At 40.1% G+C, this 23,905-nt stretch overlaps 3 protein-coding genes across 7 annotated transcripts; all 3 read right to left on the reverse strand.

Moving 5' to 3' along the window:
• Positions 1–5,444: 5,444 nt before the first annotated feature.
• On the reverse strand, positions 5,445–9,062 carry LOC100120099 (carboxylesterase clade E, member 1). 5 transcript variants are annotated; one of them, XM_031920849.1, is made up of 8 exons: positions 8,770–9,060; positions 8,437–8,648; positions 7,685–8,353; positions 7,430–7,598; positions 6,966–7,298; positions 6,681–6,810; positions 5,930–6,588; positions 5,445–5,835 (listed from the first exon to the last, which is right to left on the reverse strand). In XM_031920849.1, exons 2-7 carry the CDS (start codon positions 8,623–8,625, stop codon positions 6,423–6,425), a joined length of 1,656 nt encoding a protein of 551 aa, XP_031776709.1. In that variant the 5' UTR covers positions 8,626–8,648; positions 8,770–9,060; the 3' UTR covers positions 5,445–5,835; positions 5,930–6,422. The 5 variants fall into 5 exon arrangements, with proteins under 5 accessions (XP_031776709.1, XP_008212353.1, XP_031776712.1 ...); XM_008214131.2 differs by having other exon boundaries at positions 7,685–7,944; positions 8,029–8,353; positions 8,437–9,060; XM_031920852.1 differs by having other exon boundaries at positions 8,437–8,528; positions 8,649–9,058.
• A 5,448-nt stretch (positions 9,063–14,510) lies between these two features.
• On the reverse strand, positions 14,511–15,185 carry LOC116415781. The gene is made up of 2 exons (XM_031920975.1): positions 14,845–15,185; positions 14,511–14,786 (listed from the first exon to the last, which is right to left on the reverse strand). The coding sequence occupies exons 1-2, from the start codon at positions 15,094–15,096 to the stop codon at positions 14,586–14,588; spliced, it is 453 nt and encodes a 150-aa protein (XP_031776835.1). The 5' UTR covers positions 15,097–15,185; the 3' UTR covers positions 14,511–14,585.
• Positions 15,186–16,210: 1,025 nt separating this feature from the next.
• On the reverse strand, positions 16,211–17,867 carry LOC116415758. Its single transcript, XM_031920913.1, has 2 exons — positions 17,274–17,867; positions 16,211–17,177 (listed from the first exon to the last, which is right to left on the reverse strand). Exon 2 carries the CDS (start codon positions 16,874–16,876, stop codon positions 16,373–16,375), a length of 504 nt encoding a protein of 167 aa, XP_031776773.1. The 5' UTR covers positions 16,877–17,177; positions 17,274–17,867; the 3' UTR covers positions 16,211–16,372.
• Between the last annotated feature and the right edge of the window lie 6,038 nt (positions 17,868–23,905).

The raw sequence follows: 23,905 nt of genomic DNA on the forward strand, positions 1-23,905 counted from the left end.
GGCAGCTCTCATTGCGCATAAAATATAATCTCCAAGAAACACGTGTTCGTAATATTTCAAGCTGCTTCTGCTGCGCTAGGCAGCAAAAGGCTTTACGTCCTTATGCGCTATACCCTCGCTGTTCAGAAGCTGCTCTCATCTCGCATATGGAGAACGCTCTCGCTGCTTTTCCAGATTTATTCCAAACTGGCAGGAGGGGATTACTATTTACCGTATAAATTTGCATGGCTTCCGATGGCTGCGCGTGAGGATAAAGAGAAGCAGAGAGTAAGGTGGAATTGAACGCGTGTTTAGCCGCGCGAACACGCGTTGTATTTTATTTTCGGCGAGAATGCGATTATGAAGCTTATTGTACTGCGTCGGACTTGAAATGAGAGCCATGATTTTCCAATTATCCAGCGAACAATTTAATATCGGCATGCGAAAAAAGAAGGAAGCATCCTTATTTGCGCGAATCATCAAGAGCGATCTCGGCGGTCTCTAATTAAGAAAGCTCCGTAGGAGAAAAAACCGGGGAATTTCTCGATAAACCCATCTCGCGCTCGCTTGTTCGCTGGCTAGAGCAGTCCTCGATATTCAATACAATAAAGTGATATTGATTAACCGCGCGGTGGTATTCGTCTTGGTGCAGCGTAGGAGGAGCTCTTCTTCAAATCTGCCTCGAAGCAAAGAAGGAACTCGTTCCGCCGCGCACGAGAGGGGATGAAAAGCTCGTTAATACGAATCTCGATTCTTCTTCTTCTTCTTCCAGCAGAGGGAGAAAAAGCCGGGCAGACCCATTGTGTTCGATCCTACAAGAGAGAATGGCCGTGAGAGGAGTAGAGTCCGCTTAGAATGAGAATAGGATTTTAAGCAGAAAACTTATTTACTATCCCACTCGTACGCGCTCTACTTTCTGCGATTCACCGCGTGAGCGAGGCTCTCTTTCTCTTTTCTTTTTCTCCTCTGGATGCCGCCGACGAGGTAGTATCTCTCCGGACTCTTTTTTCGGCGAAGTTCTTCGCGAGGGATCTCCCGCTGATAAAAAAGGGGCTGCTGTCGGGATGGTGACGTGACTGACCATTAAGAGCTAATCACTTTCACGCTGAGATTCTACTCGCCGAGGGGAGTGTCGCGTAAAGCTCTTCAACGTATCTAGGTCATAATTTCGTTGTCGTGACACCTGTAGCGACTGTAATTTCGGTGTTCCATATCCAGCGTTGAGAATAATATCATCAGTATTTAATTCTTCGTAATCGCGTTAGCTTCGAGAGTGATGATGTGAAATTAGTAATTATGCCAGATCGGAGTCATAAAATGTAATCGCATCCGTCTCGCGTCAATCCAGCTCTCACATATCCATCGCAGACGAAACTTTATTCCTCCTCCTCCTTCGTCTACGCGACTTCTATATCGCGCGACTGCTCTTCGTGACACATACCGATATATAGATTCACACATTCCTCTTGGCGGGCGCATACACACGAATTTTCGATTCAGATGCGCCTCGCCTTACGAATTCATGACAATCGCTTCCGTTTCGCATCTACGGACGCGCGCCGGGAATACGCTATGAGTCGAGGAGCTACATGCTTAATGCGCTCACCCTTCGCGGGCTCCTTTTCATTCGAATCTTGAGACCGCGGTTGGAGTAATATTACATTCGCTCGACGACGAGGACGATGCAACGACTGGCTGCAATTAAACATTACCGGGAAATACGTACTTGGGGAGAGACGAGCGAAAATGGAGATGTATGTGTGGCTGATCCGACGGAGGAGGAGTTTCTTAGTTCGGAGATTTTTTCTCTTTTTTGCGGCATTTTGATCTCGCTGCTGTAGAGGTGTGTAGTGTGGTATTGATCGAGGTTGAAAATTTCGCATGTTCTTGTTAGAATAAAGTGGATATATGGGAGATATCCATTAGATTGAGTTGTGTCAGGGTTAATGTATGATTTGATGAGATTTCGAGGATTCGATATTCTACTATACGGCTCTTCAATTGAACTCTGAAAATACTTCAAACTTTAGCAAATATATCAATGTAGTTTAACTCGATTGAAAGTGCTATACCTATACGAAAAACGTATAGGTATTATCAAAAATAACATGCACACGAGTCAGTTTCAGTTGAAAATAGCGTTAGAAATGAAACGCCACCTAGCAGCATCATAACAAACCACAGTCCACCTTACATTCGTCACTCGTCCAAGCTGTTCCCCTTCCACAAACGAATGATCTTAAAATAAAAGCATCTGTTTGAAAAAAACTTTAACTCTCCACCCAGCTGAAAATCGAAAATCTATGAAATCAAAGCCCCTAGCAAATAGATTCATCAAACGATCTAGAGTAAGAGGAGCCAAGCCTCACTGGCGCGGGTGTGAAAATGAAAGAGAAACACCGGAGTCGGATCAACATCATCGTCGACAGGGACGTCGCTATACGAAGCTGCTGCTCGCCTCGGATTGCCGTTCGCGTGATCGCTCAGACTCTCTCTCTCTCTCTCTCTCTCTCTCTCTCTCTCTCTCTCTCTCTCTCTCTCTCTCTCTCTCTCTTTCTGGTCCGATGCAAATCCGTTGAGTGCAACCTCATGCTATCATTCTCCACCCCCTCGTCCGCGCGCCTTCCATCGACTTTCCGCGTTTTCCTCTTGTTTCTATTCTCCCATCTCTATTCCGGCTTTGGTGCTCTGCAGGCTGCAGTATTTTTTCATCCCTCGGCAAAATAGTGATTTTCAGCTGTGGGGGATACATGCGCACTCGTGTGTGTGTGTGTGTGTGTGTGTGTGTGTGTGGAGTTAGGTGCGAAGTTTTGAAAAAGTCATGTTTGCAGAATGCTGTCGGGTATAGGGGGTGGAGTGCATTTTTTAAGTTCTTTTAAGATTTGACCAGCTGGATTTTGTCAATAGTGTGTATAGAGGTTGATTAAGTATAGTGATGGAGGCATGTGAGAGGTTTTCACGAATATTTAAATTGAACTTTATTTCTGTATCTTATGTGATGCAATTTTTATAGGTCGTGGTTGTCACTTCAGTGCTGACGTTGGATAAACCATTTAACGAAGAGTAAGATATTGTACGACGTTGTGGCAGCAGCAGAGTTTGGACTATGTTATGGATTTATGATGTTTGACAAAGCTTTCTTTATATCGCGCTATTTCAGAATACGACATTATTTTCTTCGAGTAGACTGCGAACTGTCATATCGTCAGTCGCATTAGCAGTCCTGAATTGACAATATTTAATACTGGCGTACAGTAAGTCATAAATCTTTCGCTTTTATTTAATTTTGCACTTAATTTATCGAATCATTTACTGAGATTTATTGCCACGAATTAAAAATAATTGCTCTCCGACAAGTTCATAAAATATTTATCATTCTCTGCGGTTTTAAAATAAGGTCAAATGTCCGTGAAAGATGTAAAATTAAGAATAAGCGGACAGCATACAAATTAAAAATACTGGCGGAGTAACAACGAGAGCATTGAAAATTCAGTGCGCTAGATGAGCATAAGCGTTAGATGTATTAGAATTACGACGGTCATGTAAAGATTTTGTCATGAAATTCGATAACTTTTAGCCGTGTATGTTTCATGTATAGTTTATTTAAATTGACTATCATCATTGTTAAGTTTAAAATTTATGTGTAATGTATGAAGTTTCCTTTTTAATCGTTACAGTATGGAATTTGAAAAATTGGAATGAGTAGTAAGGTGCCATAGAATACAAACTTAGTATTTTGCGTAGATCATAAAACAACAATAATCTGATTCAGTGTAAAACTGCCGAAGCAGATATTAGTATATTTATTCAAACAATAATTAATCATTGAAGTCAAATTACATTTTGAGATCAAAATAACTAGACAATCATACAAAAATAATATTAACCTAATTAACGAAAGTAAAATATTCTAACGCGACGAATTGTAAATTTTTTCGCGTACGGAACATGTCAGACTTGCTAATGATTATCGCTATGCGAGAACGTCCTCTTTTGTAACTATAATCTATCCTAGTAGGCGTCAGCCACTCATTCACTCACTCACTCGATTTAAATTCCGCATCAATTAGAACAAATTCTTGTGCCTTAGCTTATTTAGTCGTGTATCCATCTAAATGTAAAAGTTTGTTGTGCTTCAAGCCGCAGGTGTTGCAACGTCCTGTCGATTGACACACCGAAAGTTTGTGTCTACCTAAACAGTTGAAGCATAACCTTAGCCGCTTTACGTGTAACTTACGTTCGTAAAGCGTTTTACTTAAGAACTTGCCACATTCTTTCAGACGATGCGGCCCCGAACAAACAAAACATTTTATGGTGTTCGCGTTCTTGTAGGATCCATAGACGTGTTTATTAGTACGATTTGATCCTTCGATCATTTCAAGCGTTTGCGAGCGCTTTTCGAGAAAATCCGTGAATTGCGAGAACGTAGGGAACCGATTCGTCGAATCCGGTATCACCCAAGGCGACTTCTCAGCATCTTTACTAAGAGCTGAAAATTCCCTGTTGACCTGCTCCTTTTCCCACGTAAGTCGCGTTTCATGATCAAGCTTGGACGACAAGATGTACACTAACCACACGTCCCATTTTTCGACCGGCATTCTTAGGTTCGCCAAGGCACGAACAATACGCTGAGCTTCGTTGTTAAAGTCACGCAAAGCAGCGGCTGACTCCCGTTCCAAAGTCGCCATATTCATGAGTGTCCTCAAGTGATTGTTGATGGCGATTCTAGGGTTATGAAAGCGCATTTTCAAGCTTTTCCATGCCTCGGCGTAGTTGTCGTCGCTGATATGAAAGTGCTGGAGCATATTCGCTGCGTTACCCGTGACACACTGTTTCAAGTACGATAGTCGCTGTGCGTTACTCGTGGTCTTCGAGTAGACCAGCCTGACGAACCGAGCTGCAAAACTTTCGAATTCCTCGCAATCCCCATAGAATTTAGGCAGATCTTCAGCAATAGCTAATTTTGATTCTGAATCAAAATCGAATCTCCCGATGTTCAACCGTACCTTTGCATTAACCAATTCGTCCAAGAGACTCGAATATAACAATCGAATACGCTCGAAGGTATTCTCTACTACATAAGGTTTGGTCGCGGCGATATTTCTGCTGACAATCTCGTTGTTAGTTCGGCGCACCTCCGACCAAATATCCTCGACTGCTTCGAGTCGCAGTTCAATCATGTTTATAGTTAGCGATTCAAATGGCTTTTGCATCAACTCCTCTCTAAAGTGTCCTATTTCTGCCAAACGCGAATTTTGAGCAGCTACAAGCTCTTCGAGAGTCGGAATTGCTGTCGCTTTGGCCATCGCAGTTATAATTATAATCTAACCTATCAGGCGAAGTCAATGTAAAATTCAAAATAACGTCATTGGAAGTATAAAAACAAACGAATCAAAACTAGTTGATACAATCGAGGATTGATTAGTGTAACGTAAGATTGATTTTGCAAAGATGTTTACATACACAAAATTTTACAATTATTGCTGAAGCATACGGCTTGTGAATAAAAAAACGCGCGAAGGGTTCACGAGGTCAATACAGGAATAAAATCACGAGTGAGAGAATTCTACTTTCCCGAGGCTAAATGGTATCATCCGACTTGTGTTTATGAATACCTACGGTGCTACGTCAAAACCGCGCTTTCTTAAGATTGTTTACATTCACGGCTTTCTCGACGCGTCGCAGTGGTCCGATGCCTTGGAAATGGGTATAGCTTCTTGCGCTGAATATCCAGCTGTCGCGTTTGTTGTTGACTCCAGAAAGAATAACGGTTTCTTTCACAAACTTGTCTTATCTAGTCCATAAAATAACTATGATTTTACAATTCGCCCAGTCCTCAAAAATGTGAATCACGCTCTGCAAAGTAACACTGTATATTATCACCGTGTGCCATAGGCGACAAGACAAAATTACGGATAGTCAGAGCTATATATTCTTTATATCAACGCACCTTAACGTAAGAGGTTAGATTTCACGCTATCGTCAACAAATATCAAGAGAGAACTTAACTCGACCACTGTTGGAGTTAGACTTGTCGTCATTCCTATAATCCTATGATATAGTCAGTCAGTAGAAACTGTGATCGATGGAGGGGGAAACGATTACAGTGCTCCGCGAGCCTGTCTGCGCACATTAAACATTTCTAAGGCTGCGTCTATATGGTAAACCGAATTCGGTGAAATGCATATGCTCATGACAGCGTCTTTATATGAAATTTTGCAATTCTTAACTATTTTTTCAGCCTCTTCTAGAAATAAGTCAAGTAAAGAGTAACGTTTTGTTGCTAAATGACAAGAATGCATATGTAATTTCCTTCCGATCAAATTTATTAAAAAAATCATAAGTATTCTTCAAAAATTAAACATATTTATGTAATAAAACTTAAATTATTTTTGTACGAAAATTAGCAAAAATTGTAGGTCAATGTAATCGATTAATAGCTTTTACGTAAAACTTGAATTTATGGATAAAGAACTCCAAAAATCACTATTAGAAAAATTTGTTGAAAATGATGTATGGTATTGTCCTGGATTTTTTATTTCTAAGAAACGCAGAAATTTGTCGCTAGGGCTGATTGGCCGCCATGGCATTCGCAACACCTTCGGTATTCTGAAAATTGGTAATTGTGTTAAAATGCATTCATATAATAGTAAATTATATTTGTTTATACATGCTAGTATTATCAATAAAACAGTACTCACCCATAATCAGCCATAGACACCCATACATCTAATAAATCTCTTTGCATGGCTAGATCAAATGGTCTCGTTACGTCCTCAAAAATTTCAGGTATATGTACTACAAGAAGAGTATCATCTACGTGACAAGGACCTAGAACATGATAAGCTAGCATTATTAATGCCTTAATATTTTATTACAATTTCGAGAGATGATTCAGAACGAGAATCTTCTCAGTTTTCTTAATACAAAAATATATAGTCCCAAACTCTACCTCGATCGTGGATAAACCCTGACTTATTGTTTACCTGTCCAATTTGTATTTGTTATTAAATTGCAATAAGTTCCAGCAGCTCGGTAACTGTATCTGTAAAACCAAATAGGATTTCGCATAACTTTTGACATTAATCTAATTGATCTTTCAATGGAATATCTAGTTATTCCATCGCCGCAAAGGATCTCTATTATCTCTTTTGTGTCTGTACTAATAGACTTTGAACCGAAATAGTATTTTCTAATACTTTCAGCTACTTCATGATAATATATTTTAGGAACAAGGTCTTCCATTTTTAGTAATGGAAATATAAGATCTTTCCAATTATCGTTCAAACTCTTCATTCTTGTGTCATTCAAAAAGAATACTGCAATAATAAAATAAAATTGAATTACAAAGACATAAATAAGTCTTACGTAACCACTACTTTTAATATATTTAAACGAATAAAATATCACGGACTCGTATGATTATTAATTATTTGTATTTTAGCATTACCTCCAGCTGGAAACATTCCCTCGCCTGCAGTAGTTGTAACTAGCCACGGGACATCATTAATTTTGCCTTTTTTTATAATAGCAATAGGAGATTGATCTAGAAAAGCATCATTACTTGTTTTTTCCACAACAATGGAAAATGGAGAGTATAACAAAAAACCGTCCCAAAACTATAAAAAAAAAATGCACGTATGCAAATTAACTTAGGTATTCCATATTTATTAGGATTGATAAAATTCGAGTGAATGGTACTAACCGTAAATTTAGATAATGCTTGAAATAATGACTTTGCAGGTACAGATTTAAGACATGCGACCATTTGAAGTTTATTATCAATAGAACACCCGACATTTTTTGCAAGAATCTTGGCATTTTTTAGAGGATCAGTCGTTTGCAGAACTTGATTTGTTGCTGCACCACTAAAGGACATAGCTCTTTGAAAGAGACCAGCGCTCATAGGTGATAACATATGGTAATGAACACACGATGCTCCTCCACTGCCTCCAGTTAATGTTACTTTATTTGGATCGCCGCCAAAATATTTGATGTTTTCAGATAACCATTTTAGCGCCATTGATTGATCTTTCAAGCCCATGTTACCTGAAATGATTTCATCTGCCGTGCTCAAGAAACCTAATGGACCAAGACGAAAGTTCAGCTCCACATAGATTACGGCCCGGTTCATTAAAAATTTCGGACCATACTTTTCAAAAGGTTTGAAATGTAAAGGGCCTGGATGAATCCAGACAATAGTTGAAAGTAATTTTTCTGGTCGAACAGATGGTCTGTATAGATTTAAATATAAACAGTCCTCAACTCCTACTACTTTTTCATTGGAAGCTCCAAAAATATTAAATCCCATGCAACTAGGGGAAGCGATAGTTGCTGACCAATTTCCTGCCCATAGGAGTACTTTTTTTGGAGGCTGCAATGTTACATGTTGAGTAACTTTTTTAGATAAGTGTACGAATTACTTTGATCTTAAAAGTTGAAAAAAATTTTGCTTACTTCAAATCGCAAATTTCCGATGGGAGGTTGTGCATACGGTATACCTTCAAAAGCTTCATACTTCTTCCTAAGTGATGATATATCGTAATATCCTTTTATCCATCCCAAAGGAGTTTTGACAATAGGTCCATCGTTGGACCATATCAATGGTAATGTAATTAGTGTAATGATGAGATTGTAAAAAAACATTTCTTACAACATCAGTATTCAACCTGCAAATTTTCCTTTCTTAAAAATGTGATGAGCTTTGTTGTGAAGAATTTAATTGAGAATCAGTCGGTACAAGAATTAAGGAACCCAAATCAAAAATACGAATTTTATTACATAACCTACAAACGCTTCAAACTGTTGGCGCTAAGCAGGCAGCAAAATTTAAATAATTATGACATGATAAGGAGTGCGCGAAGCGCAATTAAATTTCCTAGTGATTTTAAATTTGTGACGAGACACGAGTCTTGCACATGTAAATACGTGTGAAGGCGGCCGCAATAGACGCGGCCTGCGCAGCGAACGAAAGGCGAATCCGCACGACGCGGATTGAGCGGCAGCCGGCGAGCGACTCAGCGACGACGAGCCAGGCGGTATAGGCAACGAAGATAGACCTTAATAGAAGCGCAAAGCCCCATCCTAAAGTGAGGCACCCCGAGAGTTAGTAAGCACCCCGACCACCGCGGCGCGTCAGTCTAGTTTCTTGCGTTCTGATGGTAACAGAATGCAGCTTAGTCGGTAACATATCGATCATGCTTATCAACTTAGTTTTTATATGCAATCGGCGCATCGGAGGAGGGCGAGCGAAATCAAGGAATAAATCTAAAACCGAAATGCTTAAACCCAGCTAGCCCACGCGTCGAGATTTTAAATAACAGAATATTTATTTAAAAAAGACGTCGGCACATCGGAATAAGAAGGCTAGCGAAAGCAACAAATAAATCTAAAACAAAAACCCATCTACTTCACGCTTCGCGATTTTAGAGGATAATATGTTTTAATAACAGATCTTCTTTATAAAGAATACTCCTCGCTTTCACTAGCTTTTCTCCAATGTGCCGACGTATTTTTTAAATAAATATAATACTATCACAAAAAAATAGCGACGCGTGGGGTAGGTGGGTTTAGGGCTTTTGGCTTTAGATTTATTTGTCGCTTTCGCTAGCCTTCTTATTCCGATGTGCAGACGTCTTTTTTAAATAAATATTCTGTCATTTAAAATCTCGACGAGTGGGGTAGCTGGGTTTGAGAGTTTTTGCTTTAAATTTATTCCTCGCTTTTGTTTGCCTTCGTCTGATATGCCGACGTATTTTTTAAATTAAGCTCGTCTTATTAAAAATCGCGACGCGTGGGGTAGCTCGGTTTAAGGGTTTTGGTGTTAGATGTATTCCTCGCTTTTACTCGCCTTATTATTCTTCGATGTGCAGACGTATTTTCTAAATTAAGCTTCTCTCATTAGGAATAATCGCGACGCCTTGGGTAGCTAGGTTTAAGCATTTCGGTTTTAGATATATTCCTTGATTTCGCTCGCCCTCCTCCGATGCGCCGATTGCATATAAAAACTAAGTTGATAAGCATGACCATTATGTTACCGACTAAGCTGCACTCTGTTACCATCAGAACGCAAGAAACTAGACTGAAGCACCGCGGTGGTCGGAGTGCTTACTAACTCTCAGGGTGCCTCACTTTAGGATGGGGCTTTGCGCTTCTATTAAGGTCTATATTCGTTGGTATAGGTGTGTATAGGTGGCTTTATAAGGCGGATCGCGCAGCGCAACGGGCAGTTCTACCCGAGCTCCACTCCGGGTAGTATCGTGCGCACACGTTACTACAAGGAACAGCGAGAGATAGACCTACGCCGACGAAATCGTCACCCCCCCCCCCTCCAGTCCAGCCCGCAAATATGTATATATATTAAAAAAAATACTATTAGATAGATCTGAATTTGCTCAGTCCACCCACGTTATTATTTTAATTTGCCCCGCCTTGGTTTTTATAGGAAAAATCAAAATAAAAAATTGAAATATTCACAACTATGGAATACTTGTATCTCTCTAAGCGAGCATAATAATAGACTTTTAAATATGGCCAAAAATTGCTCAGGGGCTACTTCAATTTGCCCTGTAGCCAAATATCAAAAATAGAAAAATGATTGCAGATTATTACTGAATTCCGACATTACAGATTTTTTGTTGCAACTGCGTCACTATTCTGCGCATGGTTCGCTGTGGTGTCCAATACGAGAAAACTTTTCAAATCCACTCACATTTATAATAATATAATCGATTTACTTTGCACATGTCACAATAATAATATTACTAAACCAAGCATGTCCCAATCATATGTTATGATATGTTAGTTTGAGGGATCAATATAATTCTTATATCTCCGTTATTTTATAAAATAAATCGGTGAAAAACCTCTTTTGATAAACACAAAAAAGAACTCATCGATTTACTTTGTACATTTACCTATATTGATATTACTAAACCGAGCGTGTCCCACTCATATGTTATGTAACCCAACAACATACCGTTACATTGAGCGATCAACATAATTCTTATATCCCCGTTATTTTATCAAGTTAATCGGTGAGAATCCTTTTTTATACGTGGATAAAAGAACCCTTCGATTTACTTTGTATATGTTACAATACTAATGATACTAAAACTTAGAGCATATATGCCCCGATCATATATTAGGAAACTAATAGCACATACTTATTTGGAATGGATTAATGTAATTTTTATTCCCGTTATTTTACAAAGTAAATCGATGAACACCGAAACATTCTTGTATCGAAATCGCGTATATATTCTTGTAAATTGTTAACCGCGTTAGTTTAAACAATTCTACTTGTAAAGGCGAAGTATTTTTAACAAGACGCATAATTGATTTCTGTTACAGCCGGGATTTAACAACTGATTCCAAATGCTATTGTTTAATTAAGAAATATATGTTGTTATTGTTGAGAATATAAAAACAGACTCTTTTTTGCTCCTTTCCCCTATCCTGATCCTGGAACCGACTGACTATCCAGTCTCTTGGGGAAAGTTAAACCGTTACAAATTTAATAGTACATTATGCAACAAGGGTCGAAAGCAGCAGATTTTTCCCGCTGGTGGGTTTACTGCCCGAGCGGAAGATTTTTCACGAGGCTGCGTGTACTGTCCGAGCGAAGCGAGAAAGTTGACGTGTTTTTTTATATTTTTGTTTCATCCATTCTGCCCCGCAAATTTTACTTTTGCCCCGCTAATTTTACTTTTGCCCCGCTGATTTTACTTTTGCCCTGCTAATTTTACTTTTGCCCCGCTGATTTTACTTTTGCCCCGCTAATTTTACTTTTGCCGTATTTTACGGCACGGCGTGCATAAGCGCCCAAACGTAGCGGCTACTTATGCCATGGATTAGCGTGACATAAATGCGAATTTATGGCACGTTGTGCTATAAAACTAATTATTTAGTGGCCATTATCTTGTATGAACAATTACTTACCTAACAATATCGGTGAATTCTACTCAGATAGTAGCTTTCATAAGTTGAAATTCTAGTATAGTGTGAGTTGATGTATATCGTATGCGCGCGAGCAACTGCGGCACGTCAAAGATGTTCCCATCACGCGGTATAGTAAATACAGTCGTGTATACACGTGATTAAATCGCGCAATCAATCGCGTTAATTTATCGAACTTTTTTCGACGCGATTAGTCGTACGATTAATACACGATGAATCGCATGACAAATCGCGCGATCCATCCAAAACAAATTTTCAATTAAAATAAATTTGTTAAAAGTGTAAAATTAGTTAGCGTGCTGGCCAGTATAGGTGTTATTATCCGGATGGTAACACCCAAATTGGCCACCCCGCTTAATAATTTTGCATTTCAAACAATTTTATTTTACTAAAAAATGTATTTCAGATGAATCGCGCGATTTGTCACGCGATTAATCGTGCGACTGATCGCGTCAAAAAAAGTTCGACAAATTAACGCGATTATTCTCGCAATTCATCACGCGAATAATCGCACAAGTAATCGCGCGATTTTTTTCAGAGGGTTCCATTACCATAGGTAGATGTACATACAGTTTAACTTTACATTAAAATTCGGCGTATAAAAACAATCAACGAAACTCGCGAGCGGTTGAACAAAGAAGTGTCTCGCTCTAAAAAGTTGGAGCAACTACGGCACTTAAAACTTCGCCCAGTTCGGAATATTCATAAGCAGCTTGTATTTCAATCAGAATCAAGAATACGAAAGTGATTTACTCCAGAATTCAAGCTTCTCCCTTTGCCCTCTCCTTCCCGCACCTCTACTAATAAAAATCCGAAGGAACACTTAGCTCGTAAAAAAGGAGCATGAAAGCCCAGCTTTCCCTGTAGTCGTCGGATCTTACATCTCGAGAGCAAAAGGAACCTACTTCACCGTTCGGCCGAGATATTTCGCAAATTCAGCGTGCGCGAACCACGTTGTGTTTACTCGCGAGCATAAAGCACTTAAGTCGAAAGAGTAAATAAAAACCCTTTTCAGGGTAAACAGTGTGCGTTACCGGCCAAAAGTAATTTTTTTCTCCCATTGCAACTCGTAATTTCGGCGGTAAATACAAGCGTAATGTCGTTGGGGTCGAATAAATCATACAATTCTTTCTCGCAACTGCCTATATTTTTTGTTTGACACAGTCCTTGCAAAAGAAACGAGACTAGTCCCAGGTATTGAAAGGCAATCGAATAAAATTACCAACTTCCAACACAGTAAATTTAAGCTTGACAGCAAGAAGTCGAAGAATGTAACCAGCTCAACCGAAAAGAAAAAAACAGCAAAGCCAATACGCCGCAGCCTTTGACCACAGGTCATCATCAATTATCCGTTTGCGACGCCGTCATACACTATCCAGCAAGCTCCGGCGACAAGCGTCGAGCGTTATAACGGCGGAGAGCGAGCAGGCGGCGGAAAGGGCAACGAGTATAGTGAGCCACGTTGCCGGGTTGGACGCGGGCCAGTAAAGTTTTTCCTAACTTATGCCTTTTCACTGTGGCCGAGAGGGCTGCGCGGCACGAAATACGACGCGACAACGTTCTCTTTCTCTCTGCGCGCGCGCGCGTACATAGAGCAGCTGCTGCTGGGCTGGTGCGGAAGCAGGAAGTGTGGCCACTTCCGCTTTCACTTACATTTTCGTATTTTGCGCCCGCCGGCAGCGTAGACCGCCGGAGCTTTTCTTATTTAAAAGCAGTGCTTACGGTGTTAGGGCTTTATTAGGCCTCATCTACTGGCAGGCTCGTTTTGGTTGTGAAGGGAGGCCATGATACGTTCTTTTTTCTCCTCTCTTCGGAGGTGTGTGATGCAATTAGTGATGACGCTGTAACTCTGGCAATAGTGCGGGATTTACGTTTTTGTCGTTGTCTCTGCTTCCTTACTATTATTGCCATTTTGATATTGAAGTTATGTGTTTTTCTCTGTAAGAACGTATGTTTGGCTAGCTGGTTACTGAACTAAAGATTTGCTTTCATAAACACGACGAACACTTGATCCGTGGAAAAAGGTACAATCAACAAAATTTTAAGTTTACAGCGATTTTCAAGAAATCTGCAATGCTTCACTATAGCAACTAGAGACCTATACACTGCGCCGCAAATGAAGCGACACGCGCTCGCCCCAATATATAAATATATATTTTCTATATACACATGGATTTAGTATGTATATAGTGGCGGTGTGCGAGGGCTCACGCAAAAAAGGCCGTTCAGCCTCAACGCATTTCGATATGGCCAAGAGCGCGAGCAATTTCCTTTTTGATTGATTAGTTTCTTCGCGCGCGTCACGTAGTCCTGATTGATTGATCGATTGTGCGAGCGTGAAAAGCAGCTTTGGGCCTCGCGGCAATAAACTGGCAATCGTATAATCACGATATAACCGCGCCGTCGATGCTCCTGCGTGTGTGCTGGTAATATACGTCGTATGCGCGGGCGTGAACGAGAGTGTGCGTGAGAGAGAGAGAGAGAGAGAGAGAGAGAGAGAGAGAGAGAGAGAGAGAGAGAGAGAGAGAGAGCTATAAAAATACGCTATCAACGTGTTATATATACGCGCGCGCGCTCATTTATTTTACACATGACGCCCATAGGGCTTTAACAGTATTTTTCGCAGCGATGCAGCTCACGGCTCGGAGCTACTTTTTGTTCTTATCCGGGAAGGACTTTACTCCACCGACGTGAAGATCGAGGACGTCATTGAGTTCGAACGACGTCAATGACGAGGTCAAGACGTAGATCGAATCAATGTCCCTACGAAAATCCCTCTCCCTCAAGTACTCCCGAGTCACGGGTACGCCGTGCAACTCGGGTAGCTCGTCCTCCTGTCTCTCCTCCACCTAAAACGAACAATTAGGTTATTGGGTTATTGGGTTATTGGGTTACAAGCTTACTCACAGTGGGAGGGATACGGAGAGGTCTGTCCTCTTGAGGGAGAGGTGTCGGTGGAGATGGCGGTGACAAGGGCGATGAATGATGTGCTGGCGCATCATCATCCTTATCTACCGCTGCTGCTGCTGCTGCTGTCTCGACTGGTCGTGCTGTAGACGACGCACTCGACGACGGAGTGCCCTGCAAGTCTGACCAAATGCTCACGTCAGAGTTCCTGGAAATGGATCGAATTAGATAACTCTGAAATAGACGTAACATCGACAAAGTAAGGAGATGTGGCTGAGTTGTTACAGGTATAGGTGATTTTTTGTTTGTTCGTTGTTGGATGCGGTCGAGCGTGATTTTTATACTAGTGGTGGCTTTGATTTGGGGTATTTTGCTGATAATTATAGATAATTATAGAATAAAATATTGTCGACTTCGAAATCCATATAAAATGGTTGAGTATAGGTCGAAATATATATTTCATTAATTCACGTATACCGTAAATATTTGAGTTTTCATATAAATACTTTACGCGATTAAATTATCTTTTACAAAATGTATGAACTTTTTGTTACAAATCTGATTGGCTGAATATAAAGTTCCACACGTCGCTGCTATAGTTGATCGAAATGAAATAACGTAAAAATACGCAGAGTATTATCACTAATAAAGCATTCAAAACTGGACATGCCACCTGCACTGTATCGTCTTAATCCTTTCTTTGAAAAAATCCACCAACAACTCGATCTCCAAACAAATCAACGCGATCTATTCCCTCGATCTACAGGAAGATCAGTAATTACTCCTACGCGAGGTGGTGCCTACACACACCATCAGTTGACACGCGTCTGGAGCCCGTTATTACTTTCAAATTAAGGGTATTAAGCCCAGAGCAGGCAGTACTGTGTATCGTATCCCCCTCGTGTCGTCGCGAAATCCACCCGTTATTCGTGCGATAATAGGACCCGCGTATACAATGCTCGCTCCGACGGTTAATAACTTTTCTCCGTGAGTATAATACCTGCCCCGCCGCTGGCCTTTTCGTGCGTTACACGCACGTTACTCTGCCCTGGGCTTGCTGCAACTTTTGCTCGCAGCTTTCGAATTAAGCTGTATGAGAGATTGCCTGGACTTCATTGTAACACTGGCTGATACGCAGCGTGTGAGCTGCGATCGGGGTGGATGGTTTTGGAAAGCCCAATTTTTAGGTGTGTTCTTCGTGTTGCGTGTTATTAAGGAAATTAGTATGACTGCGCTTTTTATTTTAGCCGAATTTATATGGTTGAAGTATTGTAGGTATATTGTGGGATAAAGTTTCAATTTAAAAAAATACGATTGTAAATTTTCTGTTTCTTTATATTTATTATTAATTTATCTTACACTCCTATATATTTTTACATCACAATCAAATACGTAAATAAGTATTACGAAATAAATAAAATTTATCTTATATTTTACGAATTGTTATGGCAAAATATAATATATATACAACATATAAGTATTATACGAAATGAGATAATTCGCTAGGTTATTCTATAGCGTTGTCTGGTTAAATCATTGGCATATGCAGGAAGCAGCTGCACAAGTCATAGTTGAAATTGGTTTTGTTTGGGTGTTCTTTGTCAAGTAGTGGCATATCCAGGTGGCTGCTGCTCAAGTGATTTTCAGAATTGACTAGAAAGCTTCTGCTCATCTTTTGCGGCACTGCATTGATAGTCGTCGGTGTAACTAAACTTGGTGGTTTCGTCGATTTTCGTTTCGTTTTCTCCGGCCTAACAGGTCTAAAGAATTTAACATTGTTTGGGTTCTGGTTTTCTTTGTACTGCCTTGAGCTTCTGACTCGAGGAGACGACAGTGGACAAGCTATTTTTTTTTCGACCTTAGGCATACTCAGTAATCTGCTGCTAGTGCTTAGGCCACAATTAAGTTCAAAGGATACTTGATAAAGAATCCAGAGGATCTCTTGCGGAAGCTTTGTCGCATTTAGGTTCTTAGTAAAACTGATAGTGGACAAGACCTTTTCTTCTGATCCCTCGCTCGCCTTTTGCGGCATTGGCACGATGCCGCAGTCGCTGTCGTAGAGATCGTTATCACAGTATTTTTTTAATAATCCAACAGCTTTATCTGTCACCCTGGACGCAAAGATGAGTCTACCTTCTCTCACTGGACGCAGTACCTTAATCTTTGGCTTCCTGACTCCTGACCGTCATTCGTGTCGTTGGGGGGAAAGCGTATCTGTCGTCTGACCTTTTTCGCTTTACTCTAGGTGCACGATCCTCCCAGTGAGCTGCTCTATTGGTTTTCAACAAATTAATGATGCTTCGGAAATCTGCTTGCTTGGTCGTTATTTTGAACTGTAAGTGATACGAAAACTAGTAATAAATAAAATAGAAAGAGTTGCAAAAGTACGGCGTACTTTTGCAACTCTATTACCAAACACTTGTACTGACCGATTATCTCAGTTGATTTGTCCTTGAAAAATCTAATTTTTCGTTGCCCCCTTAATTATTTTGATGGATTCGACTAACCAGAGAACTTTGACGTTGCGGCGAATGACGACAGCGACGACCGGTTTTTGAACTTACTCTCAAGCGCGTCCGGCCTGCTCGTAATTTTCGCAATTTCGCGAAACTGGAACGGTAATGAACTATATGTATACATACACGGACGCGCGCGCGCCAGCTTTTGTGTGTGTGTGTGTGTGTGTGTGTGTGTAACATCATGTTTAGTTCGTGTGTATACAAGGAGGACGACATTATCGCGCGCGTGAGTTATGTCTCTGGCAAAGTTGCTCAACTTGCGTATTCGAAGTGTAATTACAATTAAAAATGACGAGGATATAGAAGGGCGGGCTATTCTACGCCGTGATTCTACGAGAGATAACGCGTTGCGAATCGTTGTTGCAGTTGGCAAACAATAAATTTATATGTGTCGCTTCTATACTTTCCCTTCTCTCCTCCAGGGTGTGCATATAATCATATTGAGAGTGTATACAGTCGAGTTTTAGAACACTTTCCCCGCGACAGGTATACGGGCAACTCGTGTAATATGCTTACGCATAAATTTACTATATATACACGGAGTCGATTTTCTACGTCGATGCCGGCAAGATTATATCGCTCTGCGGAGAGCGCCCTGTTATTTTGATGGAACTTTCTAGATCGACTCTGTGTGCGCTATGCAGAAACTTATATGATCATAATACCTAATAACTTACACTTAGAAAATAACTTATAGTGTAGCAGAATTTAAAGTTCTGATTTCACGCATTAACCCCCCGGCGTGAAGATGTCCGATACGGCTAGGCCAGGAGCAATAATTCACAGAAAGACCAGTAGCTCAGCCGAGTAACTCGGTCTCCGCGGACTGGCTGTAGCAGCAGCCGTGTGTATAATGGTCCGCATCGCAGAGGCTCAAATTAAATAGCCAGCTCCGTTAAAACGCACCAGCAGCCCTCATAATCGAGATCGCGGCCGACTGATAGACTGGTGGCGATTGGTTAGGTGGATGCTAATGGGCTTGACTTACTTAGGCGCTAATCCCTCGTTCCCCTTTGGCCCTACCCTCCGGCACTCGCTGGATAGCCAGAGCTCTCGCTCTCCCTTCGTTATCGGTGTCATCAGGCTCGTTGCAGCATAGTAGAGTCTACTGTGTGCACTGCGAGCAGTAGGTGTAGCTTTTGGACTAGAGTTATCGAGATCTTTTTTGAACAGCGAGCTTTTCTTGAATTATTTGGTGGGTGAATCATCTTGCTGTTAGAGTAATTAATAAGTCTTTGGGGTATTACATGTTAGTGGATGTCAGTAAGTTAGAGTTTGAATAGCTTAAATACTTTTTTTTCTACTTTTAGCTGAAACTCCCATTTAGTACTGAAAATATTTCAGACCAGTAGTCAGTTAATTTAATCGACAACCTCGACTTCCAAAAGAACTACAAGTATGCTTAATCACCTCGATTCGAACGCTGACAAAAATATAGGAAAGAAAAACCACGAAACGTACATCTAGAATACAATATTGTAACATCACAATACACACATATTCTCTTTACGAATCCACGACGTCATCGCTGCCTCCATTATCTCCTTCCACACATAATTCAAACCAACGTCTCTCGCATCGTCGAGTTCAAGGTGTTATCCCATGGATTTATTTATCACTTTCTTCTTTTTTTCTATACATCCACAGCTAACGGATTAGCGCAAAAGGGACCTAAGACCCTTACGTCGGAGATCACCGGGAAATACAAGAATCGACGTTGAATAAACTTAGCGTAAAAGTGCGTGCGTGGATTCGAATAAGCTCCTTCCCGATATTGATGCTCTTTGACGGGTCATGTCGGTCGAGCTTGTAGGAGGATCGAAAGGGCGAAAGTTCGAGAGCTTTCGATAAGACCTGATTAGGCTGTTGGAGTTACTAGAGAGTTATATTTGTTCGGGGGTGAATAATAGGATATGCGTTCGATTATAGCGAGTTCGTGTATTTTAAATTTTTGTTTATTTTTGTAAGTAATGATCAAAGAAAATTGATTTCTGAAGACACATTTTCAAACGTTCGTGCCCTGTTTTAGTACTTAATCGAGTTTCAAAGAATCAGGAACGAATGTCTAGTGCATTGATGGAGACTTCCTGCCCTGATTCGGTTTGAATCTCCACATATCGAGAAATTGATTTGATTCGTAATCGGGTTAAAAGAGCTGCGATCTATGACGGAGAAATAAAAAAATTATTAACTTTATTTCAAGCCATCGATAATTTCACAAGCAGCTCTACACGCAAATTAAGAACACCGTAACGATTCTCTTTCCATAGTAATACCTGAAAACACTTAAGCATTCGAAAAGCGAGCTTGCAACGACGCAACTCTTAAAGCACACCACGAAGCACCTTAAAATAAAAGTGCCCATAAAACAAAGGGAATTCAAAGAATGCGCGCGAGCACAGCTGGCGCACAGAAGCGAATACATTATACACAGAATTTTTGTACAAATGATCCAGCCGAACAAAGGAGCATTCGCCGCGCGCGGCTGGAAAGTAAGCTTTCCCGCAGTCGTACTACGTATTACAGCCCACTCGCGTGGCCGTAAAAAATACGTCGAATTGCGTCGTTTTAACGGCGCGGGAGAAGCAGAAGAAGAAGAAGCAGTAGTAGTCGAGAGCTTTTATTAACGAGTTCCCAGGAAGCTTTGGAGAAAGGAGAGAGAGAGAGAGAGAGAGAGAGAGAGAGAGAGAGAGAGAGAGAGAGAGAGAGAGAGAGAGAGAGAGAGACTGGAGTCTCGACGTAATGGGTTGACTCCCTGAAACGCCTCGTTAGCGTCTATACCGCTGCTACGGTCTGCGTGTATACGTCTCTGTGTACATGTCCGTGTGTATAGATGGGGACAGGAATTAAACTCTCGTCGTCGGTTGGAGAGAATACAGATGGACGATAAGACGTGACGAGATGCGATGATTGCTAACTTTGAGATTGCTGGAGCCGTTTGCGGCTGAATCGCTGGGGTGGGGGGGAGTGGAAAGTGAAAATCGAAGGAGTTCTTTTTTTTTGTCGACGAGGTCGTTACTTTATTCTTATAGTTGTCGTGCGAAGGAGAACTTATAGAATCGTCGCGAATGGAAAATTTTAAAATTTAATTTTTAAAAAATTTTTTAATTAATCAGTTGGATAATCCACGGCTTTAGATTCTTCGAATGGATTCATTTTATATAAAGAGAAAATAGCGATTATCGTTAAGTGAAGCTTGGAGGCCAATTTTAAAGCATTGATACAGAAATTGGGTTATCTTAAAAAGAATCGAACATATATAATAAACCGATTTATATATTCTACTAAATTAAAATCATATTTTAGATTTGATTTAACGGCAGAAACATCAAATCCAGCGTATTATTAAACCATAAAGCCCAGATCCTTTTTCAGGCATCACGTGCACATTTATTCACACAGAATCGCTGTATAGAGGCGGTACCTAAACGTATATCGAATCCACATGAGCATTTATACAGTATCATAGTAGTAGTATCACACTCAATAAGCCGTCGATAACATTAGGTAACTAGAAACTATGATTAACTAACACAATACAATGGTCTGTCATTATTTACAACCCATTTCTCCGGATATTTGCGCGGCGAGATTGCCATCCCCCGGTTCCCGTAAACCTATCTCACTCGATGCCAGTCTGCCCGAATCCGTATACATATATAGCTACGAGTAGAGGTATGTATGCATAGGTGGGGGATACGTGTCTGTCGAGCTTTCGCTACAGCCAGGTATGTATAGATGTGTATACCTGCATTACCTGCGGGAGAGTGTGGGACGAGGATGTACAAAACGTTGAATGAGGCGCCGGATGGGCAGAGCCAACTGAAAGGGAAGGCCGAAACGCCCTGCGTGTATGTATACCCCATTAGGGTGTCCCAAAAAATACGAACTTTCGAGTAGCAAAAATCTTGATGCAGTCTCATATTCCGGCACAGCAAAAAGTTAGCCTGAATTTTTTTCAGAATTTTTAAATTATTTTTAGGCGGCGCTCAAGCTGCTCAAAAGTTGATGAAAGTTTGTGCACTTGAGCCCTCAGCTAGGCAAGTGTTTTGAGGTGACGGCGATAATAACCTTCAGCTAATCCGACCCTTGGGATGCGTTTTCGGCTCTACCATATACAAAATTTATGGCCAATCACTCCTTTTCCAAACTTTACCCTAGTCGACAAGACAAACTAAGATTTTTAGTTCTCGTATTTTATTTATTTTAAACTAAAGAACAAAAATATTTTTACTCTTACTATTATAGTTTTTATAGGTACAATAATTTTTTATTTACTTCCGAAAATATGTTTTTTTTTAATCAAAAAACTGATTTTAAAGAATATTTGTAAACAATGATATTTTTTATTTAACTAATATTTGTCAAAAATATATAGAAAAATTCATAGCCGAAAATCCCATAGAAATACCGGAAAGCATGATCATGAAAATTTTGACCTGTGTGACCGCCCCGACCCAAATCCTAAAGTTTTTGCCTACGGATCCATTTCAGCTCTTTATTGCCCCGGGCCAGGTGCTAGCTCGAAATGTCGGTCAAACGAAAATATTTTTGAAATGAAAAAAAACCTATAAAATATTTCTAGGTGAACGACGCCTTGATCAATTGTTGACAAAGAGTTAAACTTCAGTAAAGTGAAAATCTTAGTTCCGTAACTTAATATTTGTGGGCTGTATGAGGCTCTAAATATAACAAAAATGGCTGTTTTTATCGTTGAATATCTCAGCTTTGAACAAGCCTGATTTAATGAAATTCAGTTCTATGATATTCTGAATTGATAGGCAACACGTACACAAAAAATAATTGACCTCACTACATTACATCATGCTTAAAAAAAATTCGAAGCATCAGACCGTTTTTTTTGTATAGGTTTTACATTTAAAATCTTTGTGAGGCTTGAGCGGTGCGAAAAAATAATTAAAAAATTCTGAAATAAATGGAGGCTGACTTTTTGCTATGCCGGAATATGAGACTCCATCAAGATTTGCCGGTAATGTCAGTTTTGTTCGGGCTGATAAAGAAATTTCGATTGTTCTCCGAGCTATTATCTCTGCCTTTGGGCTCTCCTGATAAGCTGATTAGAAATTGCTTTTCGAAATTTAATTAGTTTGTGTAAGTCCATAGTGAAAAGAGTTTTCTTTGTAATTATATTGATGGTAAAAAAATAATTGTAAATCAGTAAAGAAAAATATAGGCTAATGTCTTTAGTCAGAATTGATTTCGTAATTTTAAATGAAAAGGTTTAAAGTGAGAGTTATTAATAAATCATGTACTTGCCAAGCGCGGGAATCAAACTACACGATATTGGAAGCTTTCCAAAAATCATTCATTCATTTTTATCAAAATTCCTAAAAACATTCTAAATTGTATGATAAGATAATTGAAATTTTGTACACAAAAAATCATTTTTACAAAAACATCAGTGAAGAAAAAGTTTTTTTATAATTATCATAATACTAAGTCACCGATGTTTTAAAACAGTAAATGAACTCATCTCACTTAAAAACTTGGCTCTCTGGCATATAACGTATTTCACCCCTGGACATGTAGAGTTGTACGTTGCTTGACTTTTTAATATACACCTGATGTAATTATTTCAGTCGAACACAAAATGTGGACCTTTTTCAGTACTTCACGCCAACTTAAAAAAAAATTATTTCTAACTGATCGTCTCGCAACTTTAAAATAAAAAGTATATTATTCCACTTTCGAACCGGAAGGCCACTGTTTGAGCCTAAAAAGCGAGATCAAAACTTTTAAAACTTTTCAAAATTAAAAAACAAAATTATTTTCTCCGCAAATTTCTCATTTTTACCACAAATATCTTATCTTTCTCGCAAATGGAAGATCTGGGAAACATATGTTACTTTCGACCCGTATTTCAGGCACAAAAAGTGGCCATTTCGGTCGAGTGTAAAATAGAACATTTTTTTGTCCGTTGACGATATTTTGTCAAAAAATGCAAATTTTGAGTTTCAGGCGTATTTTGACAATTGTGAAAGAAATTTTAATAAAGATGAAATTCTCATTTTCTAAATATTTATAGATGCGTAGTAGCCGGGCTTTTTGACCTCGTGTGGAATTTGCAGTACTCGTCTTCGGCTCGGTTAAAAAAGCCCACTTCACGCCCTTGATACACAATATATTATTAACATATCACTTGCTTTGTATTATAAAACTTTAAATATTTATAAAAATTTCTTGGCATTTTAATTAAGCGAATTCCCGGGAAAATCACTCGGTCCGATTTTCAAATTGCAAAACTTCGGAGTGGGCGAACGCGGGCGCGCGCGACATAGCAGAAAGAGGTGGAGAGACATCGAGAGAAAGGAAGTGAAAAGCAGTAAACGGTTCGCGAGCAGTCATAAACGCTACTGGCGCGCGCGCGCGTCTCTCGAGCTGCTGCAGGCGCGTGTAAACGAGTCGGATCGAAATGGGCGGCAAAGGGCTCAAAAGCGCATAGCCAGGACGCGAACGTTAATTATTGCCGGAGCCCCGGAGAAACGGCTATATGCTGGGGCTTACGCGCGGCTCGAGTTTAC

Source organism: Nasonia vitripennis, chromosome 1 (assembly GCF_009193385.2).
Source record: "Nasonia vitripennis strain AsymCx chromosome 1, Nvit_psr_1.1, whole genome shotgun sequence".
Taxonomy (NCBI): Eukaryota; Metazoa; Arthropoda; class Insecta; order Hymenoptera; family Pteromalidae; genus Nasonia; species Nasonia vitripennis.

Coding starts and splice junctions, on each gene's coding strand:
- LOC100120099 (XM_031920849.1), bottom strand. CDS start 8,625: ATGTTTTTTTACAATCTCATCATTACACTAATTACATTACCATTGATA. Junction 8,354..8,436: donor TCGGAAATTTGCGATTTGAA/GTAAGCAAAATT, acceptor GTAACATTGCAG/CCTCCAAAAAAAGTACTCCT. Junction 7,299..7,429: donor GGGAATGTTTCCAGCTGGAG/GTAATGCTAAAA, acceptor TTATTATTGCAG/TATTCTTTTTGAATGACACA.
- LOC116415758 (XM_031920913.1), bottom strand. CDS start 16,876: ATGCCGCAAAAGGCGAGCGAGGGATCAGAAGAAAAGGTCTTGTCCACT.
- LOC116415781 (XM_031920975.1), bottom strand. CDS start 15,096: ATGTTACGTCTATTTCAGAGTTATCTAATTCGATCCATTTCCAGGAAC. Junction 14,787..14,844: donor CTCTCCGTATCCCTCCCACT/GTGAGTAAGCTT, acceptor TGTTCGTTTTAG/GTGGAGGAGAGACAGGAGGA.